This window comes from Ambystoma mexicanum, chromosome 5q (genome assembly GCF_040938575.1).
Source record: "Ambystoma mexicanum isolate Mex_15411 chromosome 5q, UKY_AmexF1_1, whole genome shotgun sequence".
NCBI classification, from domain to species: Eukaryota; Metazoa; Chordata; class Amphibia; order Caudata; family Ambystomatidae; genus Ambystoma; species Ambystoma mexicanum.
Window position 1 is genome coordinate 871,333,535 of NC_090933.1, and position 20,679 is coordinate 871,354,213.

At 48.6% G+C, this 20,679-nt stretch overlaps 1 protein-coding gene across 1 annotated transcript in view; it reads left to right on the forward strand.

Moving 5' to 3' along the window:
- The window catches only part of TMEM67 (transmembrane protein 67), a 2,125,990-nt gene that overhangs the window by 1,685,455 nt on the left and 419,856 nt on the right, over positions 1-20,679 (forward strand). Inside the window, exons 19-20 of the mRNA XM_069621352.1 lie at positions 20,332-20,431; positions 20,602-20,679. The exon at positions 20,602-20,679 is cut by the window's right edge and continues 62 nt beyond it. Of these exons, the coding sequence (XP_069477453.1) occupies positions 20,332-20,431; positions 20,602-20,679 (178 nt within the window). The remainder of the gene's footprint in view (positions 1-20,331; positions 20,432-20,601) is intronic.

Here is a 20,679-nt window from a genome sequence, read left to right on the forward strand (position 1 = left end):
GTGAGCCTGCAGATGGGAACTGTAACTGTAAAGTGGCAGAACAAAAGAGGTGATGGCTGGAAGGTTTAGAATTCATCTTAACCTCGGACATTGCTCTGGGAAAAGCCCCAGACCATTGTTTGTCTGCTAATCAATTTAGGGGAAGGACCATATGCAAATAAGGCTTGGTCCACCCCAAAAGGGGCAGTTCAGCCTGAACTGCTTGGTCACATACCTTCTGAACGAGACCACTAGCATCCCCAGACATGTTTCAACCTCATTGGGCATCATCAGTGATCAGTAGCATAGGTCTCTAGGCCCAGCAGGCATGGGAACAAAGTATGGGCATACCCGTACCACTTTGGGTGACAAAAGCAAAAAAAAGACATGTTGGCTGGAATGTTTAGAATTCACCTTAACCTCCAGGTCATCCTCCTTTGCCTGCTATGCCATATGCAAATCAGGCTTGGTCCCACCCCAAAAGGGGCAGTCCAGCCCAAACTCCTTGGTCTGTACTGTAAAGGAGCACCTTGTTGCTGCTATTTCGGTGTCCAAGAGGTGCCTGCCTGTGACAGGGATCATTCTTCACAATCCCCACTGTTATGCAGCTCTTGCAGGGTTTGTGTAACCAGTTTCTTCCACACCAGTTTATTGCTCCAGCGTGGGATTTAAATCCGTTTTTTATTTTCCTGATAGGAGCTCCGTTTGAGCTCCTTCATTCCTGTTCTATTAGATTGCTCACTGTTCAGGAGATTTTCCTGGTTGTCATCACTTCCGAGAGATGGTTAAGTGAGCTCCAGGCATTGTCCGTTAAACCTTCCTATTTGGTTTTCTCCAAACAGAAGGTGACTTTGAGAGTGAGGCCGTACTTTCTCCCAAAAGTGGCGTCAGATTTGTATTCTCTCTCAGAAGATCCATCTTTCTGTGTTTTTTCCTCTACCTCATTCTTTGAAGGCAGAGGAAAGATTCCATCAGCTAGACCCGGAGCGGGCCCCCTGCTACTATGTCTGTCGTACACGAGAGCCTAGAAAGGATGACCAGTTTTTCATTAGTTACACTGGCGCCCGTGCTGGCAGCGCTGTGTCTAAACAGACCCTGTCAAAGGTGGATAATTCTATGCATTTCAGAATGCTACGATCTGTCTTGGAAGGATATGCCTGAGGGTCTCGGAGATCATTCTGTCAGAGGCGTGGTTGTCACCTCTGCCATGCAGAGGCGAGTCCCCGTGCTAGACGTTTCGCCAGTTGGCAGCGTGGACGTCTTTGCACATGTTTTCTAAGCATTACTGCTTGGATTTCCTTGTGGAACCCAATGCCTGTTTTGTAGGGCAGTCCTCCGGAGTTTTCTGGTTTCCTCCCTCCTCCAGATTTACATATTGCTTTGGGAGTCTATCATAGATGAGGAATCCGTGGGAGGAAGGACTCCATTAGGAGAACAAATGATCTGCCTCTCTGTAATGTTCTTTCTGATGGATGGTCCTGCCACATATTCCTCATCTCCATCCTTATGTCAGGCTTCGGGACCCCCCTGCAGTGAAGACCAGGAGGCGCCATGCACGACTCAAACGCTCGTCTCCCACTCATAGTTTACACTGCAGACAACGTGCATCTGGCCCTTTAAGGAATCTATTGCCAGGTGCCTGGAAATTGGCATGGCAACGTTGGCTTCCAATGCATTTGTCCAGGCCCCGCCTCCTGCGGCGCAAAACGCGCATGGTTGTCATGTGATTTCCTTAAAAGTACCTTTGCCTACGTATTACTTCGGCTCTCTGAAGACTTACTACAGGGTACTTGGACTAGAGACTTTTGGTGTGCCCTCTTCTAGGCGTCCTCGTGCCATCGGTGTCAGGTGGTTGTGGACTGCAGCTCTTTCCCTCGGATTGAACTGTCATCTTGCCACTTCCTACCTGTACCTCGAGATATACCAGCTTCCTTGCTTGCCTACAGTTAGGATCCCATGCGGTAAACCTTCTTTACTTTGTAAGTCTGCTCAGGTGGTTTTTCTCATCCCAGTTGAATTGAAGGCTTACTGAACTTATTGTTGCAGGGCAACTTCAGGTGACGGCCTCTGTCATTACCATTACCAAGTTCCTAGTAGTCGAGGTGAGTGGATTATCAGTTGTAAGCTAATTGCCATAGTATTTCAGACTGCCCGGTGATAATCCTTGTTTTCCTTGCAGTCTTGACCAACTACAGCCTCTGTATCCTGTATTCTGTGCCGCCTCCTGCCATCTGCCTCCATTTGTTGTTTCCGCTCATCGATCCTGGTATCCTATCTTTTCGCTAATTAACCGTGCTGGTTGTACACTCTTATCAGCCAATCAGGTACATTAGCTAGAAGAATTCCCCTGCTACACTACATGTGCAAGTACGCCTCCGACACCTTACCTGTCCTTGGCGGAAAGCTTGTACGCCATTGGTTCTACAGTCCCTTAGCCTCACAGTGCTATGGAAAAACATTAGAATTAAGGTCACAGGCACAGCGCCTCAATATATACTGGACCCAACATCATGCCGAATGCACAGAGGCGTTGGACAAAGCTGACCGGAGTGACGCTGTGCTCTCTGGTGGTGGAAAGGTTTCAGAGAACAGCTGCACTGGGGATGGAATTATCAGTTCTATGTTCCTTCATCCCCAGTACCTTTTTCGCTGCTTCTTTTGCCAAAAATCTTTTTTTTGGGGGGGGGTCCCAAACCCTCCCTCCCCTATTATCTGTTCCCTATACCCCACCCCTACCCCTATATGCCTTTAAACCCCCCACCCCCACAATATTGTTAGATGATTTATTCGCTAAATAATGTAAAAGAAATATCATAGATGAGGAATCTGTGGGACGCACATCCATCAGAAAGAACACTAACGAGAGGTAAGTCATTTGTTCTTCCCTATCAATTTGATTGTCAGTGCTGCATTAATACTGTATTGAGACTGGCTGATTCTCTATTCCTTCTCCTCCCATTAAAGGCCAATTGGCTGGCTGTATGTTGTTGACATTTCCATATGGCTTAGATAAAGGGTTGCCTAATCCTTACTGTGTTTTTTGTGTACCATAATTTACAAATTGCTGTTCAATCCCCCTGTTATGAATGCAGCGAAAGATATGTTTTGTCTGTGCAATGGTGTACACTTTGGACAAACTGAAGGACTTTCTGTAGCAATTGTTACCCTGATTACCTGTATAAATAATCTTTGGCTCATAGATAAATACATGGTTGCCTGGGTTGTTCTTGTAAGAACTCTTATTCTAATACTACCAATAAAAGATAAGAATACTGAGTTGTCATTCTTGCATGCATGGTTGTTCTCCAGGTTTGTAGGAAGTCTTCCTTTAAAATGAAAAATATTGTGCTGGATTGAATCTGATCAGGACTCGGATGTCTATCCAGTTGGTCACTTTTTGAGAGTATCACTCCATGTTTGCATGTTGTTGTGAAAAAAAAAAAAGCTGGCATTTTGGGGACAGACATACGCGTTTGGGACAGTGGTGACTATTATCTATGCTTAGGTCTTGAGCTATTTCTTTAACCTGGGTGGTTACTAGCCTCTTGCTTAAAAGACTTACGGGTCCCACCTTTTTGTTACTAGATTTTCATAGTGGCCAGTAGGAGGGTGTTGGGTGGTACCATCCCTATCCTGTTGAGCATACTGTGTAATTCGTAGCCTCTTAAAATCTGGTTATGTTTTGCACCAGAAGTTTTAAATTGGATTTGAAAACTCCAAAGAGAGTCTGTCGGTGTGTTGACTCCAGAGTGATTTGGTATCTAAATTTTCGGTGGCATCCAGTACTTAGAGAACATCACAGGTGGGTATCTAATGATAGATTTTAGAAACTTTCCTAAATTCCGCATAATACTTAGTGTTGAAGGGGGCGTGGCTTGGCAGCTATGCAATAGGAAGCAGCACCTCGGAGCTCCCGCATGATCCTGACAGATTGACTGAAGCTGGCCTGATTCGCTATGAAAACCAACAGAAAACATAAGAAAACAGAGCCCGAGGGTACGCAGAACGAAGGGGGAAAATCCTGAGCCATAAAGGGGTGTGGAACGGATGAGAAGCGGCTCGAAGCGGCCAGCCCACAGGCAGACAAAATGGCAGGCACATATCATCTAGCTCGCTGAGGAGCAGCGCGTAAGGGGGAGCTGGCTGGGAAGACTGAGTGGTGGCGGGAGAACAACAGTGTCAGGAAGGACAGCAGAGTGCTCCAAGAGCAGCAAACTGCAACAGCAACCACAACCACACACAGCGAGGGCTCCCGCACCCCATGGAAGTGGAGGGGGCGCCCGCCCACCACGCGAAGAGCCAAGCACAGAGGTGAGGAGAGTTGTGGCCCGGCGGATGGACAGAAGAGAGGCGGCGTACAAGACAGCAGGCGGCAGAGAGGCTGGTAAAGGGCTGCGAGGCACAGGAAGGTGAGCGAAAGGGCTCGAAATAAAGAACTGGTACGCCCTGCCCTGGGATAGTGGTATTGAGCGCCGTGCGCGGGTCGACCTTAGGCCGAGGACCCAGGAGCACAGCTAGCTGGGCCTGGCGCGGTGGACCATGCAAGGGCGTAGGTGGACTCACAAGACTCGCAGCTATGAAGCTCTGGGGCACGCAGGGAACCCGCAGAGCTGCGCACCGGGAAGATAAGCTGTGAGCCCCAAAAGATTGACACACCAGATGAGGGGAAGCCTGGGCTGACACCTTCAGGGTCCCTCCGGCAGAACAGCGGCAACATGGCAACGAGGCCAAAGGAGAAGTAGCAGACCACCAGGCCCCGGTACATTAAAGGCTGGAAGCGGTGAAAGGTGCGGAAGACTCGCACAGAGGGACGGAAAGCCACCGTGGTGTCAACGCCCACGTTTTATGGGTAGAAGGCAGACCAGCGGTGCCCGCCGAGGAACCCACGCTGCCGAGGCGGTGACAGATGGGAAGGGACGCCCAGCGGGAGCTGCAATAAACAGGCGACTTGGAGGCCGGGGAGATTGAGGAAGGAAGATAACCAGACATGTTCCAACCATCAGGGGTCATAATAGACGCTGTTTGCTGGATTCCCGGGAACAGCATAACGTCCACGGACCACGAAACAAAAGGTCAGAGCGGGCTACCGCAAAAGGTATCCAGCCCGAACCATCGAGGAAGGGGAAAAGAGCCATCACACTCCCTGAATCCATCAGGACAATTTTGGCAATGGCGAGCACAAACGGGAGGCATAGGGGAGACAGGACCACTGCTGCCCAGAGGTGCAGCTGACCAAGGTTGTGGTCAGCAGCTACACGAAAGGTGAGAGATATGAACATAGAAGGCGTGTGGAGGAGCTCAGAGACACTAATGTCTGCGACACAAGCGGACTACACGCACAGGCTGAGTGGGCACATCTTATTACTGCTTGTGCACAGCTCTTGGCTGTGGGAGAGCACAGTCCATGGACAGATAACCTCAGTGCCGGCGGCTATAATGAGCAACTTGCTAGGTTTGCCAGGAGGAGCAAGAGGCTAACCACTATAACCCAAAGGAAGGCGCTGCCTGTGCATTATTGACAGCAAACACGAACTTGAGCATAAGGGAAGGGGGTGCAGAGAGCACCACCCAAAAAACGTAACAGTAGGGTATGTCGCCATCGGCCTGCTCCTGCACACACATCTGCGTAACCTACTGTACTGCTGAGGGGAAACTGAGAGGTACACATAGCAATTAAAGAAAGTGGGTGCCTAAACAACTCGCAATTTACCAAAGCCAAATGCAAAGAAGGGGTGCCGGGACTGAAGGGGGTTCATATGCCACATTACGCTAGCAGCCACCATTAGCTATAACTAAACGATTGCCCTCATAGGTGTGAATACTACGACTAGCCGGCACCTCTACACAGCACAGCATCAACGTGGGAGAGCACAATCCACCGACAGTTACGGTGGCACTGCGGACAATGAAAGGAGATCAGCCCTGGCCTGCCAAGGGAGGTGTGGCAGACCGCTGACTCTCCCAAAACTATACTGCCCAGTTAGGCCACTGGCAGGCAAGGACCCACACAAGGCCAGGGGTTGTGGGTATTGCAACTGAAGCCCAGAGAGAGCAATACAGGGGCAGGCTACCCCCCTGGACAGTGCCTACACATAAGGACAGTGCGCCAGCACTCTGGGTGGTAACAGAGGCAGCACAGATCCCTCATAAACACAGCGGCTCCTTCCAATGCATGGGAGAAGAAGAAGAGGACTAGACTAAGAAAACCCGGCTGGAGGATAACTAGGGAGACCATGAGCGCATCACAAACAAGAAGAGCAATCATGTCAGACAAGCAGAAAGGCGGAAAAGGAATGCAGACCAGTATGGAAACATACACCCAGAAAAAGAATTCGTCCCAGCCCGCGGCACCATAGGCCAGCACGAGCACACCCAACCCCAAACAGCTGGGAAAAGGACAGGAGGAGGGCCCCATACTCGAAGCCACAGCGGCACAGCCACAGCGGCACTGAAATCATCAATAGAGTCCAAAAGGGACGCATTTATTGTAGATGTGGGGCTCCTCAGACAGGTTGTAAGGACCTTGGCGGAGCGGGTGAACACGGCGGAACAGCAGGTGCAGAGCAACACAGTAAACATTACGACCACCCAATCTCAAATGGCAGATGCTCTAAACCGCATACGCATCCCTGGAACATAGGGCAGAGGATGCAGAAGGGAGGGCCTGATGCAACAACATGTGTATTGTGGAACTGCCGGAAGGGAAGGAAGGCAGGGACTCCACGAACTACGTTGAGAGCCTATTGCTCCAAGAAGTGGAAGCTGGGGTCCTATCCCAGAGCTTTGCAGTGGAAAGAGCACACCGAACCTGAAAGCCCCACCAAGGGGCACACCCAAGACTCATGATTGCAAAGATCATTAATTTTAAAGACCGCAAAAAGATATTGGCATTCTCAACGGAGGGAGGGGTGATAACGTAGAACGCCTCCAGAGTAACAATTTACCCGGACTACACAGTAATGGTGCAGAAGCAGAGAGCACAGTTCTGACCGACTAAAGAATACCTCAGGGCCGCCAATGTGAGATATATGCTCCTGTACCCTGCTAAATTGGAAGTGCTCCACACTGGCAGGTCACACCTCTTTGAGACTACGGCTGAAGCCCTCGAGTGGATGCATCAGCAGGGGATCCTACAACTGAGAGACGGAAATGAGCAGATCAACAGGAACACTCCCCAATGAAGCACAGAGCAAGATGATGATGGTTGATCAACATGAAACAGACATAGACCAGTGGATATACAAGCAGGAGACCGCACATTCCGAGGGCTGCCCGCCAGACGCCACAAACAGAAACCCCACAGAGTGACAGAACTCAAGATGCCAGTTTTGAGGCATCACGCTGCAACGAGCGCACCCACAGGATGAAGGGTGATGCAAGGAAAGCGGTGGAGCCTGAGCAGGGGGAGGGTGGCTGGGCATTTGTTAAGTTAAAGTTAGTGTGTTGTTTGGTTGGTTGAAAGAAGGCACAAGAAATGGAGGACACACCATGCTACAAAGGCAGTGAAAAAGCGCAAGTGGCGATAACATTGAAACGCACCTGAACAGGGGCGGGGTCAAGACAGTACTTCAAGGCAGAGGACCCATACAAAACCTGGGCAGACCAGTGTCCACATGGATAAAAAGGGTCAGAAGACGAGGAGAACTGCAAAGGAAAGAACAGGAGAGCCTGTAGTCGGACACAGGACAGCACAAGGGCTTGTGGGAATGGAGGGGCCGCAAGACACATTAAGCAAATGGGCCCGGAAGAAGTCACGATAGTCACCTGGAACGTCCGGGGACTGAACGCCTATGTTAAGAGAGTATATGCCTGGCTGAACAGGGCAAAAGTAAAAATAGCAATGCTGCAAGAAACTCTTCTGACAGCAGAGAAGCAATCCAAGGTAGCCAACAAATGGGGCAGACAAATGTATAGCTCAACGCATTCCAACTACGCCAGCAGAGTGTTGACGTGGATAGCTTTTGGAGTCCCCTTCCAGCTTATAAAACAAGAGTGATTCGGAGGGCAGAATGGTGATCGTATATGGAATGCTGTAAAATAAAGAAGTTTGTCTAATCAGCATGTATGCCCCCAATCACGACACAACCGAGTTCTTCAAGAACGTGGCACCCAGGCTCGCCCCATTCAGGGAGGCGCCCTTCATTTGGGCAGTGGACTTTAACTGCACACTGAACCCGCTGCTGGACGGATCGGATACTAAACACAAAGCCAGCGCCACTGGCGAGGGCCCTACAGAAGTTCCTGGATCAGCTGGAGCTGGAGGACGTCTGGAGGAAGGTGCATGCAGAAGCCAGTGGATACACAGGCTACAGCGCCCAACACAGAAAATGTACATGGATAGACTACCTACTCGCAGGAAGGGAGACTCTGGGGGAATTCACGGGGTAACACATCAATGCACAAACGCTATCGGACCACGCTCCGCTAGTAGCATCATGGGCATACACATACAGAGGGACCCCATACCCACGTGGAGACTAAGGGCAGAGGCATTAATGAACGGGGAATTCCAAGAGCATATCCAGGACACGATAAATGAATATTTCGAGCATAACGAAGGCAGCAGACTGGGAAGCCTTTAAAGTGGAGGTCAGGGGGGCGGCGATAGGGAAGGCGGGAGGACTCTGGGAGAGCATTCTGGCAGAGCGGGTGGAAATAGAAAGGGAGATAGAACACGCTGAAATGCAGGCGGGCATAACTGGGGAGGAACAGGGAGAACTTGCATCTCTTTGGCTGAAGTGTATTGCCATATGGGAGAAAACTGGGGAGATTGGATTATGGGAGGTATATACAGAGGCTACACGCGGAAGGGTATAAGCCCAGTAGGCTCTTAGCCTGGCTAACCAGGCAGGAGAATACACATGAACCGATAAATGCAATAAAAGATGAAAAGGGGACTGAAGTCAGGACCCAGGAGGGCATCAATAAAGTTTTTTCACAATATTATGAAAGATTGTACTCCCAAACCCAGGAGGTGGAGGCTGGGGACATAGCCGATGCCCTGGCAGAGTATAAACTTTCCAAATTAATGGAGGAGCAAGCACAGACATTGGAGGCACCCCTCACAGTAGAGGAACTGGCAGTAGTAATAGCCAGTCTCCCAACTGGCTAGTCCCTGGGACCCGATGGGCTACCCAGAGAATTTTACAAGAAATACAAAGACAACCTGGCCCCAAGGCTGCTAGAGATGTATGGGGAGGCATATGAGAGAGGACAGCTCCCGAACAGCATGTCGGAATCAGTAATACCCATACTAAAACCAGGGAAATCGCCTCTGGACTAAGGCTCTTACAGGTCGATCTCTTTGATATGTCAGAATTCCAAAATCCGAACAGCAACTCTGGCCAGCCGACTTAAACGAGTCATACCCACGTTGGTGCACCCAGACCAAACAAGCTATGTACCGGGGAGGAACACTACGTGGAATCTGTGCAGACTCCACCACATGGTGGATCAAACGAACCAGAGACTGGGTGAAAGCACTGTGGCATCACTGGACGCTGTTGAAGCCTTTTGACTCTGTAAACTGGAAGTGGTTGCTGAGCGCACTAGCCCACTTTGAAAGAGGGGAGGGATTCTATTGCTGGATAAAGCTCCTATACAGGGAGCCAAAGGCGGGGGTGAAGACAGCTAGACATATCTCGGAGGCTTGGAAAATCTGCAAAGGCATGAATTAGGGATGTCCACTATCCCCAATGTTCTATATATTGGACCTAGAACCGTTTGCTACTTTCTTCCGGGCGGAGTATAAAGAATCTGGGATAGAAATAGACAGGGTTGTACACCAAATCTCGATATACGCAGACGACATGCTCCTCTATGTTGAGAATCCATGAGAACACGAGACCTGCTAGAGGCTATGGGTGCATTTTCTAGACTGTCGGGAATCACCATTAGCAAAGGAAAGTCTTTGATGTTCCCCCTAGCTGATCTGAGACGGGTCACCCCGGACCATCTGCCAGACCTGCGCCTCACATGGACACCAGACACCTTTCGCTACTTAGGGGTAAACATATATCACGATACCATGGAGACACATAAGGCCAACACGCAGGTAGCCCTAGATAAAAGCGAGAAAGTAATGAAGTTCTGGAAAACGCTTCCAATAGGGAGGATAGGTAGAGCGGCCCTGCTGAAAATGACAGCGTTGCTCGCCTGTTATACTACTTCACAAATATACCACATAACATTCCCGGGTCATTTTTCAAACGGTTAAACACAATGGCACAGGAGTTCCTGTGGGGAGTGGAGAGGAACAGAATAGCCCTGAACACTCTACAAAGAGATGACGAGTCGGGTGGGGTCAGGTTGCCGGACTTCGAACGTTTAAAAAAAAAAAAGTTGCTACCTGGCAGGACAACTGCAATTTGTGGTAAAGTGGCTGGGTGACGACAGATCCATAGACTCACTGCTTTTTCAGCCGGCTCTGCGACAATACTATCTGAGCGAGCTGCCATTGATAGACAAATCCCTGATCAAACCCCTCCCCCCAATGGTCAAACTGGGAGTAACGTTATGGAAGAGGGCATGGAAAACTCAAGGGACACAGGACCCCTGCTCCGCGCAAATTCCCCTTGCAGGACTGGTCGGTGCCCGTACAGAGACCCTGGCGACATATCAAACCCATTGGGAAGGCAAGGGGGTGACCCAGATTGGAGAACTATGGCAAGATGGACAATGGGTGGAATTCCAGACCCTGATGGAAGAGCAGGACATACACAAAGGTCAATTTATACTGTACACAGCATGGTGCAGATGACCAGAAAGCGGTGGACGGCATTGCCCGAAGGGGCAAACACAGAGGGGGCGCTGGACGCGTGGTATGATATGTCAGAAGGGGGACACACAGTAACCAGACTATATGAACAACTCCTAGGAAGTATCAACGTGCGAGAGCTGCAAGCTAGAGCAAGATGGGAAGAGGAACTCCAGAAAACCTTCACAGATGAGGAATGGTCCAGGGCCCTCTGGTACACGAAGAAACTCGCCAGGAATGCAAAATTTAGACAAGCACAAATCTACCTCACACACAGAGCATACCTGTCAGGAAACCAGCTCCCCGTACCGCCAAACGTTATGCCAAACAAGCAAGTCCCGAATCCCTGAGATCTTTGGAGCCGAAGCGTTTCGTCTCCTCACGTTTCCAAACCCTCCGACAACGCTGGGGGTTGCCTTGGAAACGCTGGTTGCCTGAGCACGTACGTGCACGACTACGGCGTGTGCAAAGTTCCCCTCGCGGTCATGTGACTCTGTATAAATCTCCGCCCTGACCATAGAACGCTGCTTCTGAATTTTGTCATTTGGAGCTCTCTTCTTGTTGTTACCTGTTACCTTGAACCACAACCTTGTTTTTGCCCTACGGATTGATATTGGACACCCCTGGCCTCGTACTTGATACTTTGTATTCCTTGACTTCGGAACGAACGAACGAATGACCATTCCTCTTGCCTTACGTTTTTCTGTCTTGTCGCCTCGGAACTCACTTCCTGCACGTCCTGTTACACGGAATCAATCATCTGTTTTTTCCCCGGACCTTTCGTGAGCACAAACTCTCCTCTTCATCCAGAAAGGAACTCTTTTCACTTTTGGGGACTTGTCACACGGAACGCATTCACTTTGGGAACTTGTCACGGACTTCCATTTCCCTACAGGCGTCCGCGTGCTGGCGGGTACAGGTTTAGGTTGGATTGTCTTTATTTTGGAACCACGCTCCTCGGACGGACTTCCTATTTTTTCTGGGTTTCCACTTCCACTGCTGGAACAATTTCACGGACAAGCACCAAGACTGGCTTCCTGGATATCTCTGGCCTTCCGCTCTGTCTGACTTGCTATCATTGCCCAGAGGTATCCCACTACGTGAGTACTTTGGTTTGCTCAGTTATTGTTTGCTCTTGTTTGCTTTGTGAACCCAACTCATGACACTGTGTTCTCTGTCTAGGCGGCTGTGTTCCGACTCACCATAATCTTCCGGGCAATTCCCCTTCCAAACAGTCCTTTGGTACTATTGGGAGTTGCATTGTCGGGAAGATTTCTACGGCTACACTATGCGCTTAACTGAACCCCGGTCTCGCCACCAGGTCTGCGTGGGTGATTCCTCACAATACCTTACGCCCAGGAGAATGTCCACCATGGGTAACCAGCAAACCCTGAGCTGCCTGCGATGCACAGCAGAGAAGGCAGACATGCTGCACATGTTTTGGTCATCCCGTGATAACAACATTTTCGGACATTGTTAGAGCAAAGGGGGCTGAAGGCCGAATCCACATGCAAGCGTGGTCACCGGAGTCCTATCTACTGGGCCTGTTCCCAAGAGACAGCAAACAAAGGACACACATAGCAAAACTGAAAGACTTAATGCGCATACTGGCGAAGCGCTGCATAGCTATGACATGGAACTCAATCACGGGCCGAACATAGAGACATGGTGGGCAGATCTGAAGAAATGGACAGTAGCTGCAATGTCAGTGTGGACTCGAGCGCTGCAAAGGGGAGAGAGCGAAAGTGGAGCCAAGATACTTGATTGGAACTTGCTAATACAGGAACTGTTCAAACTCAAAGAAAGGGATAGTACAAGTGACCCCAGTGGGCCAGAGGTCTATTGATAAGCTGGCAGCGGTGTGGAGGGGGGCGGGGGGTAGTCCCCATTGAGGAAGGAGGGGGCTTAGGGGACCCAGCCCAGCCAATGCAGGACCCTGGTGGGACAGCATGGTGGCGTTACAGAACACTGAGGACATGGGCCAGAGAGGCCACAGAAATGCGCCAAGAAAGCTAATAACGGAGAGCGCAATCCCAACATGCAGTGCATGTTTCTGTGTGATGTTTGTTGTTGTTGGTTGTTACATGTTGTAAAACAATAGTTCAAAAAAAAGAAATGAGTGTTGAAGTTGTCTGTTGGCACATTATGAAGACATGGAGTACCTAGATAAAAAAAAGTGCCACACATAACTTTGACCCGCAACTTACAACTTAACCTATATGTAGCCTTGCAACTGCTAAGATTATTTAAAGTATTGCTTTTAAATGATAATTTCATTTCTTTCACAGTTTTTGCAGTTATGCATTTGAAAGGTTTTTTATTGGTTTTTAAATTGTGTTTGTGTTGTAGCAGTCCTTATATCCACTGTACCAAGCGGGTAACGTAACCCTCTTCTACCATACTGCCATTTTGGGAACTGGGATGTGTGGTCTACCTGGGCTTTTGGTGGGTCTCCTTGACTTTTTGAAACTTATACTGTACTGCGCAGGTTCTAGCCCCATCACTAACGTTTTCCAGAAGTTAGTAAGGGAAGAGCGCCTATAGCATTAATTGTTTTGCAGTTCTACAGGAGAGTATCTTTTTGTTCTTTTTAGGTTTTCTGGAGTTTGGTGTAAGGCAAACAGGCTGGTTTCCTTGAAAGGAGGCTTGAGGCTTTGATTAAGACTGTGTCTACTAGAGTTATTACACATTGAAAGCAAAATGTGCTGTGAGAGTGTATGAGTAAGAATCGGACACAAGAATGGCATGTTGATTGGCAGAGACTTCTATTAAAAGTAAAAATGGGTGGATGAAATCTTAACTAGCCCAAACTTTATGAGGGGTTTCCCTACCGCAACAAAACTAACTGATGAAACTGTGTCAAGATGTCCAACTCCAAGTCCTCCATCCTGTGTCCAAATCCTAACCTATCCTTTACAAGCTAAACTCAATAAAAGGTGAAAAGGCAAAAAAAAGGTCTCTTGGCTGCCCACCTGCAGCCCTGCTTTGCAGTTCAAATTTAAAGTTTCAGAAGTATGGAAAACAATGTTCACTGAAGCTTAAGGGTTTGACTCCTCTCAAACTTATGAGCAGACCTAGTTCCCAGGTACTGCGACGAAGAACAACAGCCTGCATGCCTTTTCCAAGCTGTGTGGATGCTTCTGGGTAGACCTGGCTTCCAGGTACTGCGACGAAGAACAGCCTGGATGCCTTTTCCAAGCTGTGTGGAGGGTGCCAGACCCTATTTCCAATACCCACTTGGTTCACTCTCCTGCCAACGGGTATGTTGAGTGTCTTTCAATCTTTGTTATATGCATTCTCACTGACCCACGGCCTTGGCTGACGCACAGCCTGCCAATGTCTGTGTGTTCCATTCACAATTAGCAGGTTTTTTTTTTTCTCTCATTCCTCACTATTCGGGATGTGTTTTCCCCAACTCGTACCCCCGACCTCCCTCACCTGGTTGCCTTCCACTGTGAATGTTCCAAATAGTCAAAGTTTGTTCTCTTTCTGTTTGTGTATCTCTCTCTCAGATGCAAAGTTTGTACCCTTGTTTGCTGTTTGGGATGCGCTTCCCCAATATTGGTCCACAACCCCCTTCTGGGTATCCCAAACCCTTGGCTGAACCACCCTAGTACCGGCAGTGTCTTGACTGTTACCATTCCATTGTACACGGGTCTCCAGGGATCTTCTGCAGCTTTGTTGGTGTACCAGAGCCTTCTCCGGTCTTCTGCAGGTCTCCCCAGCTGCTCGATGGTAACCTCACAGCACTCCAGCATTTCTGTCTGTGATGCTGGAAATGCATCAGAGGGACCCGGCCTCCGTACCCTTGTCCTTTGTTTTTATCATGTATGTTCTGTCTTGTTTTCCGCACAGGAGTTCATGTGGGACTCCTGGCGGTGCGGCTCTTCCACTTTTTGGTTTGTTGAACAGACCCTTGGGATAACCTTATGGCACCCATGGGTGGGAGTACGACCCTGTACCCCTAGTGTATGTTTTTGGGCACCTGTTACTGCCATGGTGGTTGCCAGGGCACTCCTGGGCATTTTTACCAGGGTTGGATTCCCTAAGGAGGTTGTCTCTGACAGAGGATCCAACTTCATGTCGAGTTAGATGAAAACAATGTGGAAAGTTCTCTGCCTCCTACCATCCCCAGACCAATGGTCTGGTTGAGAGATTTAACAAACTCTCAAGAGCATGCTGGGTGCTTTGGAAGAGTCACTAAGGAGGAAATGGGATCTCCTCCTGCCATGCCTGATGTTTGCTTACAGAAAGGTCCCTCAAAAGAGTGTTGGTTTCAGCCCCTTACTCTTTGGACATCCATTGAGGGGGCCCCTGGCCTTGATCAGAGAAGGTTTTGAAGCCATCCCTCCAGGTCATACCAAGCAAGTGGGGGACTATGTGTTAGGCCTCAGACGGAGGATGACACAGATGATGGGCTAGGCGACAGCAAACCTTAAGGCAAGCCAGGAATTGAACAAATACTGGCATGACCTTAAAGCATCACAAGTGGATTGGACTCCAGGTGAGGAGATCCTAGTGATGGAGCCTACCAAGCCTAGAGCTTTGGTAGATAAGTGGACAGGATCCTTCAGGATCATCTCCAAGATGGGCAAAGTCAATTATCTGGTTGACATGGAAGTCCCTGGGGTAGCCCCTCAAGTATTCCACGTCAACTGGCTCAAGCCTTTACATAGGCGAGCAGACGTCTCATGTCTCTTGCTGGCTTCAGAGCAATAAGAGGATGAGAATGAGCCCCTTCCTGATTTGCTGCATAGCAACCCTCAGGATGGCTCAGTGGAGGGAGTGCATCTCTCTCCAGATCTGACTCCAGAGCAGCACAGCGCCTGCAGGGCTTTGCTCTGGCAGTATGTCCCTCTGTTCTCGCTGACACCAGGCCTATCCCCATGGTGCAGGCACGAAATTGACACCTGTCAAAAGCATATGCTACAGGATGTCAGACATTGTTAAGAACCACATCCAGGCTGAGGTGGCCAAGATGTTGGATCTGTGTCTTATTGAACCCTTAACCAGTCCCTGGTCCAGTTCAGTGGTCCTTGTCCCCAAGGCAAGTTCCCAGGCAGTTACCAAGGATTGGCGGTTCTGCGTGGACTACAAGGAGTCAATGCTGTCACTAAAACTGGTGCGTACCCATTGCCCAGGCCTGATGAGCTTGTGGACACCATAGGTGCTGCCAAATTTGTGAGCACCTTTTGACCTTACCTCAGGCTATTGGCAAATAGCTCTGACGGACCATGCCAAGGAAAAGACTGCATTTTCAACACCTGAGGGGCGCTACCAGTTTAGAGTCATGCCTTTTCTGTTGAAAATTGCACCTGCCACCTTCCAGAGATTAGTCAATCATGTGCTCAGTGGGCTGGAGGCCTTTTTCGTGGCCTACCTAGATGACTTTCTATCTACAGTTCCACCTGGGAAGAGCATCTAACTCACCTGGATAAGGTGCTGCAGGCCTTGAAAAGGGCTAACCTCACTATCAAGGCCACCAAGTGCTAGATAGCTCAGGGAAAAGTCACTTATCTTGGTCATGAACTAGGAGGGGGTTGAATCCAACCTCTCCCCAGTAAGGTACAGGATGTACATGACTGGGAGACTCCCACTACTCGAACCCAGGCGAGAGCCTTTTTGGCCTCACTGGGTATTATCGCAACTTCATGGCAGACTATGGAACCATAGCTGCCCCTCTGACAGCTCTGACTTCGCCCAAACAACCAAGCAAGGTTAATTGGACTGAAGACTGTCAGGAGGCCTTTGTTGGCTTGAAGGAAAGTCTGTTGATTGCAGTAAACCCTTTATCGTCCAGACAGGTGCCTGCGACACCGGAATTGGAGCTGTCTTGTCCCAGTTAGATGACAAAGGGAGGGAACATCCTATCATATTCATCAGTAGGCAACTCAAGGGTAGAGAACTTAGGTAGGCTACTATTGAAAGGGAATGTTTCAGTATAGTTTGGAGCATTAGGCGTTTTAGACCCTACCTTACAGGGTCTACCTTCACTGTCCTAACAGACCATAAGCCCCTGAAGTGGCTTATGCAGATAAAGGGTGAAAACCCAAAACTGCTCAGGTGGTCCATTAGCCTGCAAGGGCTAGATTTCACCATTGAGCATAGACCAGGGAAGAGTCATGATAATGCAGATGGCCTTTCCAGAAGGTATTTTTGACCGTCTGGATGAGGGTGTCAGTCTCGTGGGAGATTAGACGCCCTAACCTCAGACTGGTGGGGCCAATGTGATGCTGGAAACGCATAGGAGGGACAGGGCCTCTGTATCCTTGTCCTTTATGCTTTTATGTATGTTCTGTCTTGTTTTCCACGCAGGAGTTCATGTGGCACTCCTGGCGGTGCAGATCTTCCACTTTTTGGTTTGGTGAACATACCCTTGGGATACCCTTATGGCACCCATGGGTGAGAGTACGACCCTGTACTCCTAATGTATGTTTTTGGGCACCTGTGTGTGGCCCAGAGAGCCGGGTATGGGCTGGTGGCAGCTCCATGCTGAATTTGACAGGTGCTCTGAGTATCCTTCAGTTTGGGATACCCAGGCCCTGCCATTGGAATCCGTTGATTCCTGATAGGAGACAAGATAGCCTCTGTAGCCTCTTGCTTTCTATTGCCTGTTACCTTGTTTTCCCAAAGTCCTGGGAAGCCCTGACTCTGTCCATTCCTCCTGACTGGCTGATTGGTGGAAGTTCCATATATGGTATTGTGGGGAAGTCCAGGCCAGATTGGCTGGAGCCTTCCCAGTGACTGTATGTTGTGGATACACCCCTGGGGTGGGACCTGGGTGAGTGGAGTGTGTGTCCAATATACACTTCATGTTATGGGTGTCTGGTTTCTAGTATGTAACACAATGAATGAGACAGCCCTGCCCGAAACTGGTATGAATGCCGTATGGAGTGCTGAATGGCTGGGTACTTGTCCCAATACACATTCCTTGTGAGTGTCTGGAGGGAGGAGAATGGCCTGAATGCACTGTGAGCCCGATTGGCTGCCTGTCTGCATGTATGCCCTTCTGAATGATTGGTTGCCTGAGTGTGACCCAACAGAGTGAATGGGAAATCAACAGTATATCTGGGGGCTTCTCACTGATGGAAAACATTCAGAAGCTGAAGTTGATACTTGATGGTAAACTTGAAGCCCACTGGAAGAATTATTGCTGCTGCTGTCTTTTGCTAATCTGAAAGCTGCTGTGCCTTCAGGGAACTGATCCAAGAGAGGACCTGACTAGGGGACCTCTCCCCAAGCTACGAGGGCCCATCACGCACCAGCTGATCTTTGCCAAAGCTCCCTGGACGTCAGACCCTCGAAAGGCTGCTGACCGGAAATGGGGGCCGCTGAGGAATCACAAAGCAAAGCGCCCGGACATTAAAGTCCATCCCCGTCGACGACCGCCGTCGCTGACTGGAGCTGCAGTGCTCCTTTGCCTAAGAACACTTTGAACGAAGTGTTCTTCGCTCATCACTGACTGCTTTGTCCCGCCGCAGAAAGTCAAGGCCGTCGATGCACTGAGTAGAATCCGCCGATGAGTTTCCCGTCACCAAAAGATCAAACGCCGATGACAACGCTCTTGCTGGGCCAAAGTTTTTCAGTAACTCTTTGTGGTAACAAACTATCCTTGTCGAGGTGTCCTGCACACCTCATCTCCGCACGATGTCCACGACCGATCGTTGACGAGCACCGCCAGGACCGAAGCTGCTGCCTCAACGCCTTTTGTTCACCATTTCCTCATGGGATCTCGACGATCCGTGGCTCCTGACTTAAAGGGAGCCGCTCAAGAAGGATCCGTCGCCGACCCGACGTCGAACTCTGCTATTCCAGGTACCTTGGGGCGGTAGAGCAGTTTTAGAGGGAAATAAGACTCCTATAAACAATATATGGATTGGGCTTGTATTATATCTTTATTTGCAGGTTTCCCAGGTGGGGGGGGATCCTCATACAGAACTGTGCCTAACGAAAGGGGCCCAGTATTCTGTCAATTGTTTAACCAACTTGTTTTTCCTCCTCAAGTCTATTGTTGGTTCACATTATTTACTGATTTGTATGACATTTGAACTGAGTACAGTTAATGCATTTTAATGGAATCAGAGTAATTGTGGTACCACATAGAAACTGTATATATTTGCCATTTTAGATTATCTTGAGCACAAAGGGTGTTATTGTGAGTGTGCACATAACTTAAGCCTATTTATATGAAGAACTGTGTTTTCACTAATATAGTGTGTGGACATTCCTTTGTGTGTGCTTGGGGACTACACTGTACTTAAGAACCAGCTTGCATCACCTCCTGAGAGCTAAACCTTGATTGCTCGTCCATTGCTACCAACAATAGAGAATCTTGGCTGGGCTGCTCTGTGCTTCGACTCTGCCATATAGAGAGCAGGAGTACAGATCACCCCCTACAGTCTTTACACCGACCACCGGCAAGGGTCTGCTTTCCCCCTCGGTGTGCATCCTGCTTTGTGAAGCTTCCGCGTGTAGGTCTCTCATTGTATGCCGTGATCCTTTCCGGCCTGCCCGCCTTCAGATGGCCTGCTGTGCTCTCAGCTAACGCTGAGATGCTGAAAACACCATGGTTCTCTTCCCTCTGTGTCTTTGAACCACAGCTGACCAACAGGGTTTCTTGAATTACTAGAGAGTCACTGTTGGTTCTCATTGTGGGTAATCTTCATTGTTCTTTGTATCTTCCTTGTCCAAGTATTATTACTAACTATCATAAAGATCAGTCTGGTGTCAGTGGTCCCTACTTGGGATGGGTAATAGAAATACATGGGCGTCTCCAGAATTAGATGAGGGGGAAGTCTGATAAGCAGAGATGGGAGTGTCAAAAGGATACTGTGTTCTCTCTAATCGTCGCTACCTTCAATGGGGTTTTCCCTCCCCATGCGATCCACCCGCTGAGCACCACCCACAGGTGGACTTTCGGGTAGTAGCCTCACTTCCCTGGCTTCATAGCGAGGGGCATTCCCCATCAAAAGCAGTGGCAATCTCTCAGGATTTGTCAGTGCCCAACATACAAAGCTGCTGGTGCAGTTACATTTTAGCTAAACATATCACCATTCCCGCAGTGTATGCCTATCGTAAAGATTGAAAGAGGTGGACAACAGCTGAACACAACCTACGAGCTATGACTAGAAAATTGGAGATTAATCATCGGTGAGCTCTCCATCGCAAAGAAAATGGTGGACAATATAAATGATATCATTGTGTCAATTTAGTGGTGAGGTTTTAATTAATTCATTTGAGTTGCTCAAGTCACAAAGTTAATATAATTGGTCATCAATATGTTTGTGGGTAATGTTGAGCCTAGAATCTGATCTGGTGTTTTGTATGGCCTTTAAAATACTTTTTTTTATACCTGCAATGTCTTATTCTTAAATCATAAGTCTTTGTTTCATTAATTGCACATGTTCACAATTGTTCATCGGTATTCATTAACATGAACTTCAAGAACAACATTTTCCAAAATATATTCTGGTTAGTTGTCACCAACTCTTCTAATTCAACATTATTTTGTTTAAAATGAATTGAATAAGAGTTTAATAGCGGTTTCCCTTTGTCTCCACACCATTCATTTTATTGTTGGTGTTTAACATTTGTAGGCACTACATTTTCTGCACGTACTAATTTCACAACTTAGCATAGATGTCTTCTTCATTGATTGGGAACGTCCTAAAGGCAAAGTACTCAAGTCATTTGAAGGTAAGTGTCTTAATACTAATAGTGATGCTATTCCGACAGTTTTAGTGTGTGTGTGTAATATATATATATATATATATATATATATATATATATATATATATATATATATATATATATATAATTTGTAGCTACACACACACAATATTTATCAAATCATTTCGTCATTTAAGGAGAAAGTGGTGTGAAAAGTGCTTCAGCACCCGTCAGCATCTGGAGAACGTACTTCATAGCCAATGAATGGAATGAAA